At 33.8% G+C, this 23,998-nt stretch overlaps 1 protein-coding gene across 11 annotated transcripts in view; it reads left to right on the forward strand.

The window, feature by feature from the left end:
• The window catches only part of DGKB (diacylglycerol kinase beta), an 812,604-nt gene that overhangs the window by 609,178 nt on the left and 179,428 nt on the right, over positions 1 to 23,998 (forward strand). For all 11 annotated transcript variants that reach the window (XM_064380347.1, XM_064380346.1, XM_064380345.1 and 8 more), the window contains 2 exons: positions 9,132 to 9,222; positions 15,896 to 16,091. In XM_064380347.1, coding sequence (XP_064236417.1) covers positions 9,132 to 9,222; positions 15,896 to 16,091 — 287 coding nt within the window. The remainder of the gene's footprint in view (positions 1 to 9,131; positions 9,223 to 15,895; positions 16,092 to 23,998) is intronic.

The following is a 23,998-nucleotide window of genomic DNA, read 5'->3' on the forward strand; positions in this document are numbered from 1 at the left end:
TCTTATGTGTTTTTTAAAATTATTTCACTCATGTAAATGTGAAAATGACTCTTAGAAAATTTAGGGGGACAGCAAGTCAGATGAGGAAAGGATATTCAGTGATATTTGCATATCTTGGCACAAGATAAAAACAAGGAATTATGCTGAACAGAATTTCTCTACTTTAACTCCTTTTTTCGGCCACTACCAAGTTCCACATTTAGAAAAATAGTATTATATGAAAAATATATCACTTCATTTAGGTTTTCTAATATCGAATAGATGTGAAAATTCTCTTATAAAATATAATGTGTTATGTTGTGAGTGTGCATTTGGCTGCAAGTAAAAGAATATGCAAAATAAATGAGGCTATTTATGCATGTCTCATAAGTAGAAATTCAGAGACTATTTCAAGGTTGCTGATCAGCCAGTTCAGCTCCAGAATCTGGGTCATCTCTCGGTTTCCCTTGTCTTTTCCTTCATGGGGTCAAGATGGTTGCTTCATCTCCAGTTATTTTTCCTTGACAACATGCAAAAACAGGAAAAGAGAGACAAAGCTTCTTCTTTGTATGTGTCTTGATCAGAGGAAAAAAATCTTTCCTAGATGCCATCGGTATACTTCTCTCAGGTTCCATTAGTCAGCTCTAGCTTACACTGTCTTCTTTAGTTGGCTTATTTCAGGAGAGGGAAATAAAAGCTCTTAAACAGAAATATGAACAACTGTGTCATCAAATGATGACCTTTCTGGCCTTTAACACTTTCCTTATGGCTCAGGAAAAAAGGTTCAAGTGATGCTGAATTCATTATTGTATATAATGAAAGACACTATGGGAAAAAAGCTAGGGTTTCTTGAGTTAGATTTTGCTACTTCCCATGAAATGTTGGAAGCATCACTTCTAACCTCATTTGAGACAGTGCTATGATCCGTAACAACAGCAATTGTTACTATTATACGTTTCATTCAGTCTTTCTAACAAATTTCTTAGGGACACTTTTATTGTTGTGAAACATTTATTTTAATAGTAAAGATTTAATTATTGAAATGTATTCAGTTCTCAATATGATTGCTTATTGTTTAAACATTTTACAGGTTTTATTTTACATTTCAAATAATTACGAATTTATCACTGTTCTCGGGGACTTTGCATACTTCTTTGATATCACTTGGCAATGTGGGATCACTACTGCTTATATACTTTTTCCATTTTCACTCTGTTAATTAGTTCTAATGTGCAATACAAATAGAGAACATTTAGGTAAGAAATAATTAGTATTATGATAGATAATTCTTATACATCAACACACTTAAATAACCCCGTTTTTTTCCATAGGGAATTGTTGAAATAATTAAAAACTAAAATATTTGATCTTTGGGTGCATTCTTTTCATACACTTATGTATGAAAATGTTTCTTTACTCCTGTAAAAGTAATTCAGGTTAAAAATTACAGTTTTAGAATATCCATCTTTTCTTTTACAAACTAAGATGGAATATCATATAATTCTGTCTGAAGTTTCTATAGCTTGTTTCATTGTCTCCCTGGGACTTAACAAGCACATCTTATGAATGAGCATTAGTTACAAGCATTTTTATATGTCATTTGAATAAATTTATATCTCTACCTGTTGTCTGGAAGCATGAAAAATGTTTTCTTTCTTTGGTGTGAATATTAAATGTCTTCACTATACTGATTATAGCTGTGTTTCTTCCTTATAAAGTAATATTATGAACATTATTCTCTTACTCCAAAAAAGTACACATTTCTATGAACAAAAAAGCCTCGGTTTAAGGGTCTAAGTAAAATGGAGGTCTTTTTACAACATTCATAGAATTTAGGGTCACTTTCACCACTAATATGTTCATATGAATAGTAATTGCCATAAAATTGTAGTTTTGAGTTTCTACAAGAAAATACATAACTTTTTATAGGCTTAAATCTGATACTATAATTTTTATAAATTGGAGTAAAAGTTCCCATTCATGCCACTATTTTATACTTCAAGCAACCTTTTTCATAAGTCTTTATTGGTGAAATTTATAGTTGCCAATCAAAAATAAATTAAATTGCTGATTTTATTCAATTGGATCAGGACTTAGTTCTTAACAAATATCTACGGTCATAGTTCATATAGATGGCATTTAATTTCCCAGGGAACTTCAAGAAGTGATGAAAAACATAAACTACAAATGTATCCTCCCTTTCCCTCTGCACTGACCTGGGATTCCTTCACTGACCAGGCCCTCTGTGCCCTGCCAACATTGTCTGCGACAGCTGCTCTGAGTTCTTTTCCTTCCCTGAACTGCAGCTTTCAAACACTGCTCATTCACTGGTGAATCAAGTCCCACCGGGGCCCTTCCATTTGACTTGTGGTGTATTTTTTAAAGTAATACCTCACTACATTTAGGAATACATGAGTAACCCTATAACCCATGTTTATTGTAATGTTTCTTGGCAATGAACAAGTGAATAAAACTGAATTGATTCTATAACGTAAATGTACCACTTTAAACAGTTACTCTGCAGTATTACTATAAGTCAGCATTTCCCATTAACCAGCATAGTTAAGCAAGTCCAAATTCCTGCTATGTTTCAGGGTATGCCATAGAATTATGAGACTGAGTTTTAGTATTAAAATAAAGTTATCGCGTAACATGGTTAAAAGCTATGTTCTCCATAAGAAAATTAGTTTAAAACGAGATTTGAAATGACACTTAAAATATTTTAATAACAGGAGAAAAGTAAAAGACAACTAATAAAAAAGGTGGGTTTTCTGAAACATCCTTAGTAATTAAAAAACTTACTGGTTTTAATTTCATTTTAACTAAGCTACTTAGAGTTTTATGATTTTGTTCTTATTTGTAAAGCAAAGATCAAAAGAGATTTATTTTCTCATCTGTTGAGCATGTTATCCATACAGCGTAGGTCAAATCACATAGCTAAGGATGCTTGAAAATGGGTTCAGTGTCTAGTAGAAATCTTTCTGTTTTATATGTAATAACTTATCTTCCTGTGCCACCTACATCCCCACTAAATATGTGAAAAATAGTAAAAATAAATACATAAATAAAAATAAACCACCTGTAAGATAAAAATATGACCCCTCAGAATAATTTCACTAAATTGTAACTTTTTTGTCTGCTTCTGACGTTTGAGACTTCTACAGTAAGACAAATGAGGTGATTTGATCGCCCTCTTTATGTTGCACCTTTGTTAGAAACGAGCTTCATGTATAATTAGGTTACTTTGTATTCTTTGTGGAATGCACTGGTACTTTACAGTTTTGTTTGTTTGTTTTGTTTTATATTTTCTGTGTTAACATCACATAGCCGATCAAAGCCAAAATAAAAGACATGTAAGGCAGGAAGAAAAATTCCAAGCAAAATATACTGCTGGAAATTAAATTATCCATTTGAAAGTTAAAAACTTGAAGAACTGAATATTAATTAAATTTCATAGCATCAAGAAGGATTTTGCTTGTGCAAAGTCTCTGATCGTTGACATTACTCAGCATATGTAAAAGAAGCAAAATTACAATTAGCATGATAATGCCAGGTAAATGGGGGCAATTTCCTCATCTTTACCTGAATATCTGATAGCCAAGCACTTTGAGCATTAAATAGAAACCTGTAGATTTACAATTACATTCATTGGCATAGGGTTTACTGTGTTAATTCAAACAATAATTATATGAATAACTTTTTGTGAGGTTTATAGGACATTTGTCACTATCCTTGGAGTCACAAAATCTGTCCAGGAATACGATAAATTTGACTTTGTTGTGAACATTTCACAATAGGTTAAATGTTCAGTTACCATATTCTTAAAGTCCAAAGCTATGTTTTTACTGACGAATTTGAGTTTGAATTATTTGGATCATTTTCTAATGTGAGTCATAAAAGTAGATAGCATAAATGCTTAAATGTGCTTTTTTGCATTTCTACAACCTAAAACCAGTTTGGTTGAAAAAAATAAAATTTAACAGCCTTTAATTTGTCATGTGGAATCTGATACCATGTGTATTTTATTACCTCCATATATTTATCTAAGTGAAACATAAAATGGTTGTAATAATGGAGAATTTAAAGTAGCTTTTGCACATGAGCAGTAATGCTAACTAATATGGTGAATAAGGGCTGAATGTAAATTCTCAGAATTTCTGTTTCTTGTGATGTATTTGCTAAAGTGAGTATATCTTGAATAACTGATAGAATCACACATAGTCCTAATTAATCTGTGAAGAACTTTGATGGACATAATGGAAATATAGGGAGTAATCATTTCTATGCAAGCCAAATCCTTGCATATATATATATTTTTTTAATTTTTAAACTATAATACAGTGTACATTAGATCACAGTACCTACCAAAATATAAATCCATATCTCTTTTTATGCTGGATTTAAGACTCTGGTATTCTCATATATGCATTCAGAGATAATATAGGTATGGCATAAATCAATATAATCAAATATCACCAGTTCCTGTTGATTCTACCTCATTTACAGCTCTTTAATTGAGCTCCTCTTTTCCATTTCTGTTGCCATTTGTTTAGGCCTTCAATTATATTTTATATGAATGATTCCAATAACTACAGTTCTGTTGATGACACCAGCATTTCAACACTCCAGCCCATTTTTGTGTTTCTGCCAGAGTTGTTTGCCCATAAAACAAAGTTCACCATGTCACCCCTCTGCTAATAAACTTCTTTCAACTTCTTATTAATCTATAAGATCAAGTCTAAAACCATGAACTTGGCTTACATGTTCTGAAACAGACCCTACCACACTGCTTAGTCTGTACTCAGCATACTCTTAAATCATACAGCACTCCCAAAGGTGCACAGAAGTTCTCTACTTCCTTCTCTGCTTGCCTTGTTACTTATTTGTTCACATGCTATCTTCTAAAGCTTGCTGAATTCTTGAAATAAAATTAGTTGAATCATTGAACTGTGTCCCTACAATACTTTGTTCACATTTTATTTAGAAATTGTTTATTATTATTATTATTTTTTAAAAATAGACCAATGTTGGACCAGGTGTGGTGGCTAATGCCTGTAATCCCAGCACTTTGGGAGGCCGAGGCGGACGGATCATGAGGTCAAGAGTTGGAGACCATCCTGGCCAATATAGTGAAACCCCATCTCTACTAAAAATACAAAAATTAGCTGGGTGTGGTGGTGTGTTCCTTTGGTCCCAGCTACTCAGGAGGCTGAGACAGGAGAATTGCTTAAACCCAGGAGGCGGAGGTTGCAGTGAGCTGAGATCATGCCACTACACTCCAGCCTGGCGAGACTCCGTCTCAAAAAATAAATAAATAAAAAGAATAGACCAATCCTTTTATGTTCGGCCTTACTGAGATACAAATCACGTGAAAATTGTATATATTCAAGACTGGTTTTTTTTTTTTAATTGTAGTCATTCTGATAAGTGTAGGGTGATGTGGTTTTAACTTGCATTTCTCTAAAAGTGAATGTTGTTGAGCATCTTGTCATGGGTTTTTTTTCCATCTGTGTATCTATTTTGGTGAAATGTCTGTTTATGTCTTTTTCTTATTTTCTAATTAAATTGTTTGGGTTGTTTTTGCTGTCAAATCATCAGAGTTCTTTATATATTCTAAATACTCGTCCTTTGCTATGATGCCTTCATACCAGGTACTACTGCTGCTCAGTGATAAAAGGAAGAAACTATTGATACGTAAAACAACCTGAATGAATCTACATGAGAAATTCAGATGCCAAAAGTTTGCTTTTTATATGAGTCTATTTATATCCATTCTTGAAATAATAAAATTATAGAACTGGAGAACAATTAGTGGTTGTTGGAATAAAGGAGGGAGTGGGGGCAGGTAGGACCAGATGTGGTTATAAAAGGGCAACACGAGAGAACCTTGTGGTGAAGGGAGTGTTCTCCATGTTGACTGTATCAATGTCAGTGCTGTGGTTGTCTTGTTTTACCACAGTTTGCAAGATATTTTCATTGGAGGAAACTGTAATTGGCACATTGGACTCCCATGTTACTTTTTACAACTGCATGTGAATCTACGATTATCTCAACATAATGTCTATTTATTATTCTAGAGCTTTATTAAGGTATAATATACAAATAAAAGTTGTATATTATATAAATATTATATATATTCAAGATATACAACATTATGTTTTTGTATATCATGAAATGATTACCACAGTGAAGCTAAATGCATATATATCACTTCATGTAGTAACTTTTTGTGGTGAGAATACTTAAAATCTACTTTCCTAGTTAATTTCAAATATATAAAACATTATTTTTTCCTTGCTACCATACATTATTATTTATAGCCACCGTATTGTACATTCGATCTCCAAAACTTACTCATCTTATAACTGTAAGTTTGCATCCTTCGACCAACATTTCCTTATTTCCGCCAATCCTGGACCCCTGATAACCACAGTTCTACTCTTTGCTTCTATGTGTTTGACATTTTTTTGACTCTGCATACAAGTGAGATCATGCAAGATTTGTCTTTCTATGTCTGGCTTCCTTTACTTAGCATAAGGTCCAACAAGTTCATCTATGTTGTAAAAAATGGCAGGATCTCCATCTTCTTTAAGGCTGAATAATATATTCTGGGGTATGTGCGTGTGTGTGTGTGTGTGTGTGTGTGTGTGTGTGTGTATACATTGTTGACAGACTCTTAGGTCATTCATTCATCTTGGTGATTGTGAATAATGCTGCAATGAACATAGGAGTGCAGACACCTCTTTGAGGTCCTGATTTCATTTCTTTGGTATGTATGTACAGAAGAGAGATTGCTGGATCATATGGTTGTTCTATATTTTAAGGAAATGCAGTACTGTTTTCCATAATGACTGTACAAATTAACATTCTCACTAACAGTATGCAACTGTTCCCTTTTCTCCACACCCTTGCCAATATTGTTATCTAAGGTGTTTTGGAAAATAGCCGTCCTAACAAGGACCATCTATTACATTTTAGATGTCACATGTCCTTAGACCTTTCCTATTACTTATAACACAAGACAGAGTTAGACCATTTTTTAAAAGATCCCTCTGTTATTGATTACAAGGTAATATCTAATTGTGGTTTTGAGACAGTGTAGGGAGGAGACTCCCGGTGGGCCTCACATGTCCAGACACACTCCCTCCACTACCTTCCTGCTACCCTTAACAAACTGATATGCCCATAAGCTTATAACATTCTGAGCTCCTTGGGGATAAAGGTAATTGCAGTTATATTTGTGTCTTTAGGACTTAACACAATGAGTGTTCATATTAAACTTTTGTTGAGTGAATGAGTGAATCCTGGAAGGTCTGGAGAAAAGAATAACACAAAAATATTATAAGAAATTTGCTGAACATAGACTATTCCAATAGTCATAAAATATTCATTAAGAATGTCTTCAGACTACTTTGTATAAAACAATATTTTCCTCTCCATCTATAGAATGATATGTTTTTCATCAGAATGATGTCTCAATAGAAAAATATTTTAATTTAATACAACTTCAGTGTGTAAATTTATAAAAGCATATCCATTCTATAAAATAGATATTTACATTAATTTAATATAGATTCATATGTAGATACAGCCCTGCAGATTTTGTCATTAAATGTTTACCTCCAGTCTGTCTCACTAGCTATCATCTATTTATATCCACTCACATATGTGAAATCAGGCCATAAACTAAGTAAAATATTCTCTGGAAAAGAGTAAAAATTCATGGTGCTAGAATCTTATAAAACTTACACTGACCTTCAGATTACTGGCCTGATTACGGCTGATTCATGAAGGGATTATGAATTTTGTAAGCAAATAAAACCTGTGAGAGCCTAAACATAATTAGCTATGTTTAGTTAGATAATATAAAATTACTTCGTACTTTATAATATCGTATCGGAGAACTGTATTTAATATAGCATAATAATAAGCACTCCGTGAGGTTTAATGTCATTTTCGAAACCAATAATAGGCTTACATTATGTAGTAAGGGCCTTGCCAAATGTCTTTTTAATTGTCAAAATGTTTTACATTCTAATGTAAGAAGCAGATATCAATATTTATAAGTCAAACAGAATACTTTAATTTGATATGAGAGTCATATTTGAATATCACAACAAAAACTTTTTTGTTTCACTTCGGTGTGAAAATATCTGTCATTTACATGTATTGTCTTCTAATTGAGGGCATGATCACTATTAAAATTATGTATAATCAAAAACTGCATTTTTTTCACAAGAATAAAATTTCAAATCCAATACTACATAATATTAAAATCTATTCAACCTTTGTAAAATTACATTACATGATTATAAGTTTAATTACCTGGTAATTAAAAAGCCAAAAATATCATGGAGTCATAGAAGAAAATAAATTTTGGTCTTTTACTTTAAGATTAAGTACTAAAATTATTTTAATTATATTTTCTTTGCAATTTTTATTATACCGATATAATATTATTACTTTTTTTTTTGAGACTGAGTCTCACTCTGTGGCCAGGCACCAGGCTGGAGTGCAGTGGCAGGATCTCGATTCATTGCAACCTCCGCCTCCGGGGTTCAAGCAATTCTCCTGCCTCAGCCTCCCGAGTAGCTAGGATTACAGGCGCAGGCCATCACGGCCAGCTAATTTTTGTATTTTAGTAGAGACAGGTTTCACCATGTTGAATGGTCTTGATCTCCCGACCTCATGGTTTGCCCACCTCGGCCTCCCAAAGTGCTGGAATTACAGGCACGAGCCACCACGCCCGGCCAATATTATTATTTTCATAGTCATTTTATCTATATTATTAGTTAGTTCTTGAAAGAACTAAAAAGGTTATGCTGTATCATAATTTCCCACTATTGTACATTCTTCACTTGTTGCCTAAGAACAAGCTAAGAATCATGAGCGTTAAAACCATTTTAAAAAAGTAATCAACCAACAAAAAGTTAAAGGTATACTTGCGTCTGCTGGATCAGCACATTCTTACAATCCCCCCAAGGACATCCTGCAGTTTGGCACCAACATTTAAACTTGGAAAATCATGTGAGGTGTTGCATGTCCTCAGAGCTTTTCTATTACTTATAACACAAGACAGAGTTCGACCGTTTTTTGAAAGATCCCTCTGTTATTGATAATTGCCTAAGGTGCTTCTTCCTTTTCTTTTTCAGAATGAAGAACAAATTTTGGTATTTTGAGTTTGGCACATCTGAAACTTTCTCAGCCACCTGCAAGAAGCTACATGAATCTGTAGAAATAGAAGTAAGAAAAAAAGTGAATTATTTTTCATAATACGATAAAATGTCTTGAGCTTGGTTGTTGGTACGTTTGCATTGTAGCCCATGGAATGAAATGTAAGTTGGCAATCCACAGAGATTTACTCAGGATTCGAAATTGTCATTTCTTTCACTTATTTGGAATGTAGCACTATCTGACATACTCAAGTTAAGTGTAGATATTAGTTGTTTTATTATAGTATAAAAGAATGAGAAATGGAACACAACTTTGGAAATCGATGCATTTGTTACTGGGCATAGTGTGGATAGAAAGATGTAAGATAAACGTAGTTGAAAAGAAAAAAGTTGCAGAATACATAAAAAATATTATTTTCCGGTCTCAATATCTTATAACCTTTAAAACACCATTTGCTAAAATTGTGCTTACTTTTATGAATAAAGGTTAAAAAGTATACTTTTCCATTCCATTCCGATTCATTAACTAGGTTTTCTCAGTTCCCAAGGTTGCCATTTCCCCATTACATTTATAGAAAGTGGAAATGCCAAGAAAGAGAGCAAAGATAGCAAGAAAAGACACATTTTAAAAAGACTTGGAGCAAATAGGTCTATTAAAAAAAAAGACACTGGAGGACTCAACATTTTGGAGAAATATTATAAAAGAATATGACTTCATTATATTGAGAGATTTTTAGGGGTTAAGGAAAAAAGGAAAGTTATATTTTGACAGTTGGTGAAGACAAAACCAGAGGAGCAGAATTATGAAACATGAACCCTTAATGACTAGTTGATATGAATTAAGAAACATTGGTTTCAACACTTTTCATTTTAAAAATTAATGCATAAATTTTCTACTGATACCCAATTCATGAGTTGCTAATATTCAGGTAATAAGTTTGGTAAACAGAAGCAGCGATGGAACACATAAGATTATAATGGCCTGGGTAGGTTCTTTATTATCCTAATTTCTAATTTGCTGTTATTAATAATACCAAAAAATGATACTACTCTCAGTGTAACCTTTCAGCACTTTTATCTCATGATGATTGGTGAATAGAATTAGGTAGCAGAATTGATGGTCATAGAATGGGAAAAAAGCACTTTATAACAGAATCAGATCATAATCTTTGAAATGCACATAATCACAGAGGTGAAGAATTCGGGTTCAGCAGGGACTTTCTGTTATTACTATTTAGGATGATATATCTATGTATATGTATGATATATGTACACATATAACTGTATATAAAAAACAGTTTAACTGTTTATAAAAAACTGTATATAAAAAATCTTTAAGAAAAGTGTTGTGCTTATAGCAAAAGATTTTGAATGAAAATACATTGGAAAATGGTGATTTTTAATATGTTAAATAATGATAAAATTGAGTGGTTTTGATCCACAGAGTTTGAGATCTTAGAAATTGTTTTTTATATACAGTTATATGTGTACATATATCATACATATAGACAGATATATAACTATATACATGTATACATGTATATATATATAGTTATATACATATATAACCATATATATGTATACCTGTATAATAGCTATATATGTAGTACACAGTTATATACATAGTTAGATATCATATGTAGTTATATATGTCATATGTATTGTTATATACATATACATATTGATGTGTATATATTCAATAAAACATATACATTCTCCCTTTACCCTTAGAATCATTATTTTTTTAAAAACTGATTTAGATGCTAGATTTTGAATATTTCTTATCCTCAAAACTTATGCTCAAATAAAATTTGCTGCAGAAGCCGAAAAGTTTTAGAAAAATTAGAAGTATGGCTTTGGTGGAATGTAGGTGGCGATCCTAAATCCTTCTGCACCACTCTTTACTTTATGCTGCCCTGATCACAGATTGAAAAGCCACTGGTCTATAGAAGAAGATTCTATGTGTCATGAATTAAAACAAAAAATCTTTAAGAAAAGTGTTGTACTTATAGCAAAAGATTTTGAATGAAAATACATTTAAAAATGGTGATTTTTAATATGCTAAATAATGATAAAATTGAGTGGTTTTGATCCACAGAGTTTGAGATCTTACAGAAAAATGATTTAGAATGTTGTCCAAGAAATCTGGGCCACTAGAAGTAAGTTATGTTTCTTGGGGTCCTGTTTGTACTTACTCTCTCAGCCTGGCCTTCTAGCTCTGCATCCCTGGCTTATTTGGGGTGCCATTACAATAACATTTGTAAATCACAGCCAGCACTGTGTACATGCCCCGTTGTATTTTTGCATATCTTGGTGTGTGTGTGTGTGTGTGTGTGTGTGTGTGTGTGTGTGGATAGCAAGGCAAAATCTGCTTGTCTGCTCACTTTTTAATGAATCCTGTCTATCATATTAGCAGAATATGACTTTCTACCCTCAAGGTTATTTCATAATTAAATATAACAAAAGCAGCAATTTGAAAATTTGATTCTGTTTGTTGTTGCTTCCTATTTGCCCTAAAATTATTCCTGTTATGGTTTGAAAAATATATAACAGAATAAACTACTTCACTTCAGTAACAACAGAACCTCCAGCAATAGATACATGTATTATTGGCAGCTTTTTCAAAATCAGACTATCTTTTGTGTATCTTTATATAATATTCCTCTTTCACACAGTGAGCTCCTTCCAAAGAGGGCAAATATGTGGCTTGATATGAATATCATGGAATAATAGTTAAGATTCACGTATTATTAACTGCATCATAGGTGATGCTAAACAACGCACATGTTCTATTTGATTTAGTCTTCGTCAAAGCCTATGATACTATTATGTCTCCATTGCAGAGATGAACATTTTCTTCAATAATTTAAGAGAAATCAGAATTATGTCGCTGCCAAAACGTTTAAATCTAATGAGCAAATTGACCGAAACATATATATACATGCACATATATGTAAAGAGTTAATGATACATGAAGTAGCATTTTTTGTTTAAAGATACGTGTTTATCTTCTAACTTTATTACAAAAGATAAATTAAAAATAAAGTACTTTAAAATTACAAGAAGGTATTTTAAAAGCATTATATTAAAGTATTTGGATGGGTGAAATATGTGCCTAAGAAAGCCAGGTCAGCATTTGCGATTGAAGATACAGGGCTCACGAATGCTTAGTTCGCTCAGCATACCAGGCAAAGTTACTGGAGAATAAGAAAGCCTGTTCTGTGGGTACTTCAGTCTTTCGGTTGACAGACTGGGACACACGGCAAATTTTAAAGGCAAGAACTTCCATCCTGAAATACTGATTTACTGTGATGATTACATACCCCTAGAAACCTAAATGATCTCGAGAATTAACAAATGACATGTGTAGCATCAAAACACAAAATAAATTAGCAGGATTCGAAAGAAAAGGTTCTTATTACTCAGTAACCTGGAAAACAGAGTTCTTAAAGGCAGTAGCCAGAATGCAAGAGTAGTCTCTGCCCCATGTGTCCTAATACTAAAATTACCTGTAAAGTAATGTTTTAGGTTTCATTAAGTAAAAATATGAATAATTTTTATCTGATATATACATAGAATCAGACTCACTGTGGAAAAAATTACAGTTTATCATTAATTGTATCTCACCATATTTACCATCCACACTTCGAGCTCTTCGGAGCTCTTCTCATGTTTTGAATAGTCCTATCAACTGACATGTTAAGTGGATCTGAAGCACTAAAGTCACATATAAAGCTTGTTTTTAACACCTCTGTACAATGTGACCCAGGGCTCATTTATACATGAAGGTTAAAACACGTTGGCAGAAAAATGGAAACTGTCTTCTTTTCTGTTAGATAAATTAATCTGTGGAATAAGATCTTCCATTTTAAAACTGAAAGAAGTGGACAACGGCATCCCAGCCTTGCACTCTATAAATAGCTCCCGTAGTACTATATGTTAACGACCCTTTTTCTACCTAATAAAAATATTCAGGATTTATTGACTGAGGCTGTTAGCTTTTAAGCTTTTATATTCTTTTCCTCTGTAGCTACCTTTTTAAAAGTCATAAATCTTAAAGGGAATGAAAATATTATCTGACACAGTACTATAACTTGTTTATATTTCATAGCCTTCACCTCAGTTTTTATTTTCATGCACTCAACTGGTGTGCTACAATTACTGGTCTCCATCAGAACCGGCACTGACATTTTCCAGACTAATGAACGTAACGTTAAAGCAAACAGAGCAAGGTGGCCTGGGGTCAAGAACTAGTGGAAACAAATCATTAATAAATAGCAATTTATTTAAGTACATTGTTCTGCTCTCAAAGGAACATCAGTGTTCTTCATCAGTCCTTGTTCTTTGCGACTCTCTAAGAATTTTTTTTTCACTTCTCAGAGAGCTACTTACTCTGTTTCCTTCAAACGACACATGACAAGATTCTGAAGAGTGGAAACATGAATAATAGCATACACTGATGTTTTTCAATTGTCACATGTGACTCCGCTGGTTCAATTTAAAAAAAAAAAAAAAGAAGAAGCCTCTTTGCAACACGCTCTCCTTTTCTGCAGATGAACAAAGGAATCTTCCTTCACTAATTCTGAAAGTAACTTGTCACAGTGGGGTTCTAAGGCCTAGTCAAATAATTGTCTTAGTGTGCTACCTGCTGTGTTCAATATTGAGTGAAAATGGAAGCCAGGCCCCAACTCCAGCTTATTTCATGATTCTTCTGTTATTTAAATGATTTTAGTCAGTTTGGGGGAAGCCAGACCTTTATAAATTAACAGCAGGGAAATACCAAAGGTGTCAGATTGCATATTTATCATCTTTTTCGTGTAATACTTAAATATGTATTAAGAAGTGACTGACATAAATTAGGCAGATTTCAGAAGCCACAGGCCGTGGCTTGTAGAGGACCCCCTTCTGCTTGACATTTCATCCTTGTCAAAGATCAAATTATTTTAATTTAGGCTGCAAATTATAAGGAATGAAGACTTCTTTGTGGGAATTCCCTGTGGTAATCTGACTTTTGTTGTTACTGCTGCTTGTCAGTGTGCAAAAGATATAATATGCATGCAAATAAGGTAAAAAAATATGTACTATCTAATTATCCAGCCAGTACATTCCACTTGGAGACAGTGGGAGGCCTGACACACAGTATGTGTTTGATTCATTGAGGCCTGCAGGGTATTTACACAAGATTACTTTTAATTATGAAATTAATATCTGTTTATCTAGAATATATAGCGGTAAGTGAGTATACACATGACCAGAATTCTTTAGTAAAAAGAAATCATCTTAATTTAGCACAAGAAAAGGAGGAAAAAAGCACTGCTTTCTGGGAAAAATTTTTTAAAAAGGCATCATCTAGATCTTGGTTTCGCCCTCATTGAAACAAATTAAATGAAAACTTGGCACTTTCTCTAGAATTTGTTTCTACCCCTGCCAAGTAGTCTCAAGATGTGTTTCTTTATTTCACAGTTTTTATTTTTCAGTGAACAAGATGCAATTCTAGCTTCAGTATGATGAGGCGAATGTGGAAAAAGAGAGCTTTTTTTTGTTTTGTTTTGTTTGTTTTTCATCATTTTCATGGAACACTGTGTCTTCTGAGTTCAAAAATGGTGACTGTCATGAGAAATGATGAAGATAGTATCAATGATTTTTATGTAATAAGACATGGCAAATGAAACGACACCACTCTAGATATATTTCAATTTAGGAAATGTATATCCCTCACAAAATTCTTTTAAAAACCAAAGTGCTTATATCTCTTTTCATGTTAACTTATAATTGAAAATGGGGTAATAATTTCCGGAATACATAATAACTAGCATTTTAGAGAAGTTAAGGCAAATGAATAAATAGTAATTTTAAAAATACAGAATAGTCTTATCACTGTCCACGTGTGTTCATCAGTGGAAATGAAGGGAAAATTTCAAAAACTAAGAAATGACCTCTCTGAATATAACAAAATGTTGTCTGTTAGTGAATTTTATATTTTTCATAATCACCAGCGTGTTCTGTCACCAGGAAAACAAGGAAAATTGGGCTGATTAACCTTCTTCTTTTTAACCCGTGTTTGCAGTAGCTATAAAGTCATGCTGGATTGAAGTGTCTTTTAACTGTTACCCCTATTTTGCTCACTCAATCTGCCTGGTCCTCCTCATTCATTTGGACAACTGTGCCTCTTAGGGCCTTTGATATCTGCTTGGGACTTCATCTAGTCCAGAAAACCATCCTTGGTAAAATCAGTGTGAATGAAATCTCTTAGAATGGCTGTTTTGAATTTTGTTTATTTATTTTTTAACAAAAGCGTTTTAAGCTACTTCTTTCTCTGCCCCAAAAGTGTGAAACCATGAGGCATCAATTCTGTTTCTTTACTTTCCCCCAATTGTACTTTGCAGTGTGTTCTAAATAGGGGCAATCATCATAATTTCTTCCTAAAATTTGACCTTAGTTTCCAGAATGAAGCTTTTTGTAACACATTGGAAATTTGCAGCTGGTTAAATATATATGCAGACATTAACATGTCTCTCCCAAAGGTTTTCTACAAACAAAGATATACTGGTGACTTAATGTTAGGGGCTGTTTTATCTTTTATATTGAGGCCAGATAAGCGTTTAAGTGTTCTTGAAAGGCTTGTTTGGAAATGACAACATTATGGATTTCAATGCTCTTATTAAAAGATGAGGAAATGAAGAAATCAGGGAAGTGAAGATAGAATATTTTACTATTTCTGTTTCTTTCTTTTTACTGATCAGTGTGATGGAGTCCAGATAGATTTAATAAACATCTCTCTGGAAGGAATTGCTATTTTGAATATACCAAGCATGCATGGAGGATCCAATCTTTGGGGAGAGTCTAAGAAAAGACGAAGCCATCGACGAATAGAGAAAAAAGGGTCTGACAAAAGGACCACCCTCACAGATGCCAAAGAGTTGAAGTTTGCAAGTCAAGGTCAGTTTTCTAACAATTAGTTGTTAAATTGCTTGTTAACCTGCTTTCAAGGGCTTCTTTAAAATTAGAGTTTTCCATTGCACTATAATGATGTATATATTTATACAGTTGTATTTTTCATATTATAAGATACCCATGTGTGATTAACTTACATCACTATAGATTCTAACTCAGTTATAAACTGGCTACATTTTTCATGATTTTTTTTCTTCTTTATTCTTCTTCTTTGTATATAGCTCTTCCCACAGAAAATAAAATACATTTGGGGTATTTAGTGGATAATAAAATGGAAGATATTATTAAGCTCTTCTGAAATGTGATGGCCTTGAATAGGACATTTGAGTTGCTAGAATAAGAACCTAGTTAAGGCTTTTCTAAGGCTGCATTATAATAAGAGATTTTGTTCTTTTCATGCTTTGGTCAGGCTATGAGATTGAAGCTATTTTACATACCTGTTATTCCAAGTACCATATATAACGGAATGTTTAAATATCCCATGATAAATTTTGGTCGTCTGCTAAGATTTTCCAGAAAGTTAGTAACAAGTAGGAAACCTGGGAAACAGAGAGCAAAGACCTAAAAAAATAGACTAGACTAACTATGGTTCAGAATTTTCAACTCTATTGTAATATAGTTCTCATTGGAACATGATGTCTAATTCTTATAGATTTTATAAACCAAGATAGTAATGTGATATTCTGATAACTAATCATGTCCCAATAATTTATGTATATAATTCTATAATATAATTTTTACCTTCTAGAATTTACCTAATACTATTGATGACACTGAGAAATCAAAACATGTTGTCTCAGCTCAGTGTAGCAAGGACAAAGTATGAAGAGATGTCAGCATTCATGGACTAATATAAATAAATTCCTAAAAAATGAAATAGAATCGAGTGAGAAGATGATTGGTGGGCTTTATGGTGGTGGCCAATAGCTTTATGTTTTGGTGTCTTTGAGTACCTAGTTGAAGTCTCCGTAACAGGCAGTGACTTTGGTTATATAAAATTTGGTACCATGAAAGTGAAAAAGATTGATGGAGAAAGGGTTAGGTATCCTCTTAAAAGAAATGCTTATCACAACCTGCCAATGACAGGTGGTTTTGATGCCCTTAAAATGTATAAGTACTCTTAGAGAACTGTGTTAGTACAAGCAGGTTTATAACAAATCAATTAAAAAATGATATATTCAAAATATAATATAACTGTATGAAAATACGGAGGAAAATAGTATTTTAAAGGAGAAATATATAGAAAAAATGAGAGGTTTGTGTTATATGAATTAGAGGAGGAAAAATAAACATAATGACTAGTTTCTAGAAGTATTGACATTAATTTATATTTGTATTTAAATATAAATTTAAATGTAAAATTAATAGATCTCTAAAAAGGGTAGTGAAAAATTCTAAGAATTGGAATTAGCTTAAGGAACATACTTAGACCACGCTTAAAAAACTCTTTTTTAATTGTGTGACTGTGTTATTAGGTACTACGTATGGACTCCTTGCTTCCTTCCTTACAAATATTTTTACTAAATATTATGTACAAAATAATTTCCAGGTTAAGTTTTCTGTTTGGTCACCACATCCCAATACTCGGTATGTCATTTGCATCTACATATTCTCAATATTTAACCAAATTGGTTCTCAATAGCTCTGCTGCCACCTGTACTCACCCACTGAGTTGTTGAACGTTTGTTAGACACGTGGCTGTGCTCCATCCAGACACATGTCTATGTACTCTCTCTGGAGCTGCTGCATACATGTCATTTGCCTGGTCTCACTCACCCTCCCTTGTCTGATTTTTTTCAGGAACACACATTTTGAATAAACTACAGACAAATCAGACTCAAATATTGTCGTAGGCTTTCAGTGCCTGTAACTGTTGGAAAAGCTCTCTCTTCCCTTTCTGTCTACTTGCTTTCTACTGTGGAACTATAAGAAGCAATTTTCCATAAATACTGGGAAAGGAGGAAGCGGGAATATATAGGACTTGTGACTCAGAAATATATTTTTCTTTGTATACAGATGGGAAAAAATTGAAAAACAAGGGAGATCAGAGAGGTTTCAAAGGTCATTATTTGAGCAAAAACAGAAGCATGTTAGGGTCAGTTTTGGTTCCCTGACTTAACCAACTAGCTTATAGCTTTGGTTTAGTGTTATTTCAGGATAAGTATAATCTCAAAACCAAGAATGACCTTTTGAGCTGAATCGTTTTTTAAAAATTGGTATATATTAGTCTTTTTAGTAATTCCAGTAAGTGTTTTATTCACTTTGAGATATTTTGCAACAGAATACCAAAAGTATCTCAAAATGCTTCTAAGTTTTGTTTTCATATTTGTTCTGCTGCTTTTTCAATGTTATACTTAATAGCCAAAAACAAAATTTACTACTGAAGTAGTTACATTTATCCCTTTCCTAAATAGCAATATTTCTATCACTTGATTTTGGTTTCAATTTCTTGACATAAAAACAGTGATAGGTCAGCCATGGTGGCTTACACATGCATTTCCCATACTTTTGAAAGCCAAGGTGGAAGGATCACTTGAAGCTGGGAGTTGAAGACCAGCCTAGGCAACGTACTGGGAAAGGAAGGAGTGGGAATAGCCCCTGGTGTGATGGCACAGGCCTATAGTCCTAACTACTCAGAAGGCTGAGGAGGGACAATCCCTTGACCCTAGGAGTTCAAGACCACAGTGAGCTATGGTTACGCCACTGCACTTCAGCCTGGGCGACAGATCAAGGACTCTATCTCTCTTACACACACACACACACACACACACACACACACACGCACACACAAAGCAGCAATAGTATTAAATTTGAGGATCAATCAGTATTTTGAATTTAAATATATTTTCAAAAACTTGTAAAAACTTATGATTAGCACTGACTTTAGAATGAATATGGTCAATATGGCTCTAGTCCAACACATTTTTAACCTATAATCAAATTGATAACTTGCACTGTTAGAAAATATATAAGAAATGAGAAACCTAATACCGTAACTTTTTTCTTGTTGAGAAAGCACTTTCTTAAAATATTAACTAATATTGTTTCTCATATGCCTCTGTAAAAAATTATCAGAAGTTTTTTTTTTTTTTTCTTAAAGAGAAAGAGAGAGAGAGAGAATAGGAAGGAGGAAAAAGGAAGAGAAAGAGAGAGAGAATGGGGAGGAGGGAGAAGGAAAAGAAAGAGGGAGAGAGAATGGGAGTATTGCTTTCTTGCCCAGGCTAGAATGCAATTTAGTAATGGGTATTGAAAACCTCTTTTATACTGATAATTATACTTAATGATGTAGTCAGGAAGGAATAAGGGAAGAAGATAACCAACAAACAACCAACCAATATTTAATTTAAACCTATGAAATGCTATGCGATTACTGAGGAGTGATTTACTTCTAATTATATAGTCACCTTTGGAATAGGTGTGAGGTGGTAATGTATGTTTTGTGTATTTGAAGTGGAGAGTTCTATAAATGTTTATTAAGTTTACTTGTTCCGGGTCTGAGTTCAAGTTCTGAATATCCTTGTTAATTTTCTATCTCGTTGATCTATAGAATCGTTAGCTCTTCTTGTTGCATTGATCCTTTTGCCATTATGTAATGTCATTCCTCGCCTCTTTTGATCTTTGTTGCTTTAAAGTCTACTTTATCAGAGGCGAGAATTGCATCTCCTGCTTTTTGTTTATTAGTTTATTTTTACTCTCTGTTTGATTGGTAAATCTTCCTCCTTCTCTCTGAGTCTTTGTGTATTGTTGCATGTAAGATGGGCCCGGATGCAGCATACCGATGGGTTTTGGCTTTTTATCCAATTAAAATATATATAAGTTTAATACCGGCGTTTGATGCTAGCTGGCTGTTTTGCCCATTAGTTGATGTAAATTTTTTATTGTGTTAAAGTTCTTTGCTTTTTGATATATTTTTGGAAAGGCTGATATTGGTTGTTCCTTTATATGTATAGTGCTTCTTTCAGAAGCTCTTGTAAAGCAGGCCTGGTGGTGGTGAACTCTCTTAAGTACTTGTTTGTTCACAAAAGATTTAATTTTTCCTTCGCTCATAAAGCTTAGTTTGGCTGGATAGGAAATTCTGGGTTGAAAGTTCTTTTCTTTAAGGATGTTAAATATTGGTCCCCACTCTTTTCTGGCTTGTAGGGTTTCTGCTGAGAGATCTGCTGTAAGTCTGATAGGTTTCCCTGTATGGGTAACCTGACCTTTCTCTCTGGCTGCCCTTAGTATTTTCTCCTTCATTTCAACCCTAATAAATCTGGCGATTATGTGCCTTGGGGTTGGTCTTCTTGAAGAATATCTTTGTGGTGTTGTCTGTATTACCTGGAGTTGAATATTACCCTGCCTTGCCAGGTTGGGAAAATTTTCCTGAATGATATCCTGAAGAGTATTTTCCAACTTGGATTCATTCTCTTCATCACATTCAGGTACACCTATCAAACATAAATTAGGTCTTTTCACATAGTCCCATATTTCCTGGAGACTTTGCTCATTCCTTTTCATCCTTTTTTCTGCATTCTTCTCATTTCATTTCACTGAGCTGGTCCTCGACTTCTGATATCCTTCCTTCTGCTTGATCAATTCGACTGTTTAAACTTGTGCATGCTTCGCGAAGTTCTCGTGTTGTGTTTTTCAGCTCCATCAATTCACTTATATTCTTCTCTAAATTGTCCATTCTCGTTAACATTTCGTCAAACCTTTTTTCAAGGTTCTTAGTTTCTTTGCATTGGGTTAGAACAAGTTCTTTTAATTCACAGAAGTTTCTTATCACCCACGTTTTGAAACCTGCTTCTGTTATTGGAACACACGTGTAATCTATTAAGCCTTGTTCCGTTACTGATGAGGAATTGCAATCCCCTGTAGAGGGAGAGGCATTCTGATTTTGAGTATTCTCTACCTTTTTACACTGGTTTCTTCCCTTCATTATATATTTGTCCGTCTGTCGTCTTTATAATTACCGACTTTCTAACTGGGTCTCTGACGTCCAACTTGTTGATTCCCTGCGCCGAAATCTGAGCAATCCACTGAGCCGGCCAAAACAGCGGTGTTAAGATTGATGGTGCATTTCTGCCCGGGAATCTCCGGACTCTGCACCAAGAACTGGCGTGCTAAGGCACCAGCAAAACTGCCGCGCCGGCCACAAGAGTCGCCCTGGCCACCCGTGGAGCTCCTCCACTGGGAATCTCCTGGTCCGTGAGCAACTAATATTCGTCTGAAAGTGTGGCGTCCTCTCGTTCTTTGCGCTTTCACTGGGAGGTACGTGCCCAAGCTGCTAATCATCCCAGAAGTTTTAACTAAATTTTTACACTATTGAAATGGATACTTGCTTTCATAAACTTCAGATAGTTTCTTTTGGAGGGGGACAGAATGGAGGAAACATATAACTAAATTCAAATAATAAAGGCGAATTATTTTATTTAACAAAAGGGATTTAAGGTTTTCTTAATTTTGCTTTTTTATTTTAATTTAAAGAAATGTCATAGTCCAAAGATATGAGCTCAAGTTTGGAGCATTAAGTCCTTATTTATACTAAGCTGTATGTAATCTGGGGCTTCTGCATAATTCATTTGCTTGCAATCTTTGAAGACATTCACATAATAAAATCAGAATATCTTCAATAAATCCATTGGTTGTAAATTTTACTGTTGACTTACTTTAGAGTTGAACGAAATTCTAAGATTGCATTATTACAGCAAAATATTCTAAAGTAGTTGGATGCAATTCCAAAACATATTTACACTCACACTCATCTAATGCAGTAGACATTTTCTTTGTGTGCGTGTCTGTTTATAAATACAAATAAATGTATTATATATAGATGGCATAGTCTTGAAGCAAAACTGTAAATTAGGCCAAATTAGTCTTCAGTTCTCCTAGCCTTAATATTCGATCTTTCCCATGTCTGTCAGTAGCTGAGTTCGTCTTTTCCTCCCCCTCTTCTGAATTAAACTCAGAAAGATGTCTAATAAATTCATTCACATTAATGTATAAATGACTGATTGCAGATGATAGTAGAGGTATTTGCATTTTAAAAGATATAAAGGCCTTCAGCTAAAACATTATTTTTCAAACTGTGTTCCATTGAGTTATAACTGTAATTCTTCAGCAGTTCTGTAATAACTGTAAAAAAAATACATTGCCAGATTTTGGGACAATAAAAAAAAAATCCATAGTAAAAATATACTTGTCATATTAACAGTTCTCAAATCATTAACTTGTGTTATCAGACAAAAACAACTTCTCCTCCTCTACTTCCTGCTCCTCTTTTTTCTCTCTATATATGTAGATGCATAAATAGTTATACATACCCACATACACACACACACACACACACACACACATATATGTATACACATATAAAGTAATAAGTAACTGTGGCATCAACTGGAAATTTGTCGATCTGCAATGGACATTTAAAAATATGCCTTTGCATGTTTCATGAGGAATATTGTGCAAATGGGCACATTGCTGCCTCAGAGCTTGAGGATCACCTGCACAGAAAAGACCAGCAAATTCAGATACTTTTGCATGGCACAAGCACGAAACAACACATGGAAATAGAAGGACATGAAAACAAAGTGGCAATACCTACATGAAAATGCAGACCACCATCAGATGTATTTTTCCTAAAGAAATTATATCAGTTAACTTGCTCCCCCAAATATTAATAATAATTTTGTAGTGACTTATATATCAAGCACACTTTTATCAGAGAAGATTTTAAACATGCTCACAACTGTGTGTAAGGAGCCAGCAATGAAATTGGAGTATTTCGGATATATATGCAGAATAAAATAAATTTGACTAATTGAAGCTTTCCAATTCAGTTCAGTTCAACGATACAGCAAGTATCATTATGTCATGAATCTGTTTTGTCAAAGGTGAAAAACTCTGTTAAAAAGACACCTTTGAAAAGTATTTTTTTAACCAAGAGTGAGGACTTCTCAAGGAATATGAACCATTTTAGTTATTCTAATTGATTAAGCTTTGAAGATCCAAGTCCAACTATTCCAGTTTTCAGTAGTGGAAACAGAATGATTCAACATGTCTGAGAAGCTACACATTCATACTATATAATTTTATATACGTCTGTATCAGGATATTGCCAATATCACACAACCAAAACAAAATGCAGAGATCAGTGAAAAATAAGATACTATTGCATTGCAATCGGCTTCATCAAAATAGATCCATTATTCTCACAGATTGGTTGTACTGAGAGTGTTAGCAATTAGAACTTCTAGAATGTATTTGCACAAATGAAATTTCGATTTTCTCTTTACTTACTGGTTTATAAAATGTTGCTTTGTTTAAAATGCAGTTGTTGGCCGGGCTTGGGGGCTCTCACCTGTAATCCCAGCACTTTAGGAGGCCAAGGAAGGTGGATCATGAGGTCAGGAGTTCCAGACCAGCCTGGCCAAAATGGTGAAACTCCATCTCTACTGAAAATACAAAAATTAGCCGGGAGCCATGGCAGGCACCTGTAATTCCAGCTACTCAGGAGGTTGAGGCAGGAGAATCACTTGAACCCAGGAAGCAGAGGTTGCAGTGAGCCAAGATCACACCACTGCACTCTAGCTTGGGTGACAGAGTAAGGCTCCATCTCAAAAAAACAATTTTTTTAATAAAGTGAAGTTATTGATTGCTTTAGAAAGTTTGATAACCACTGAGAGAAAGAAATTATATTCAAATCATAGAGTTTAAAGCATTTGCCAGAAGCTCAGGGAGCATCTGGACTTTCTGCTTGGAACCTCATTAAGTAGGTGACTGTCTACCCTGCATATGGATACGACTGTTCAGGTACCAATCATGCAAAAGTTTATCTAAAAACTAATTCACACATAGTTCAGAAAATTTTGAATGGTTTCATTCACATTTAAAATGCTCCTCTTTTCTTT

This window comes from Aotus nancymaae, unplaced genomic scaffold (assembly GCF_030222135.1).
Source record: "Aotus nancymaae isolate 86718 unplaced genomic scaffold, 86718_ANA_hifiasm-v0.15.2.pri h1tg000025l, whole genome shotgun sequence".
Classification (NCBI taxonomy): domain Eukaryota; kingdom Metazoa; phylum Chordata; class Mammalia; order Primates; family Aotidae; genus Aotus; species Aotus nancymaae.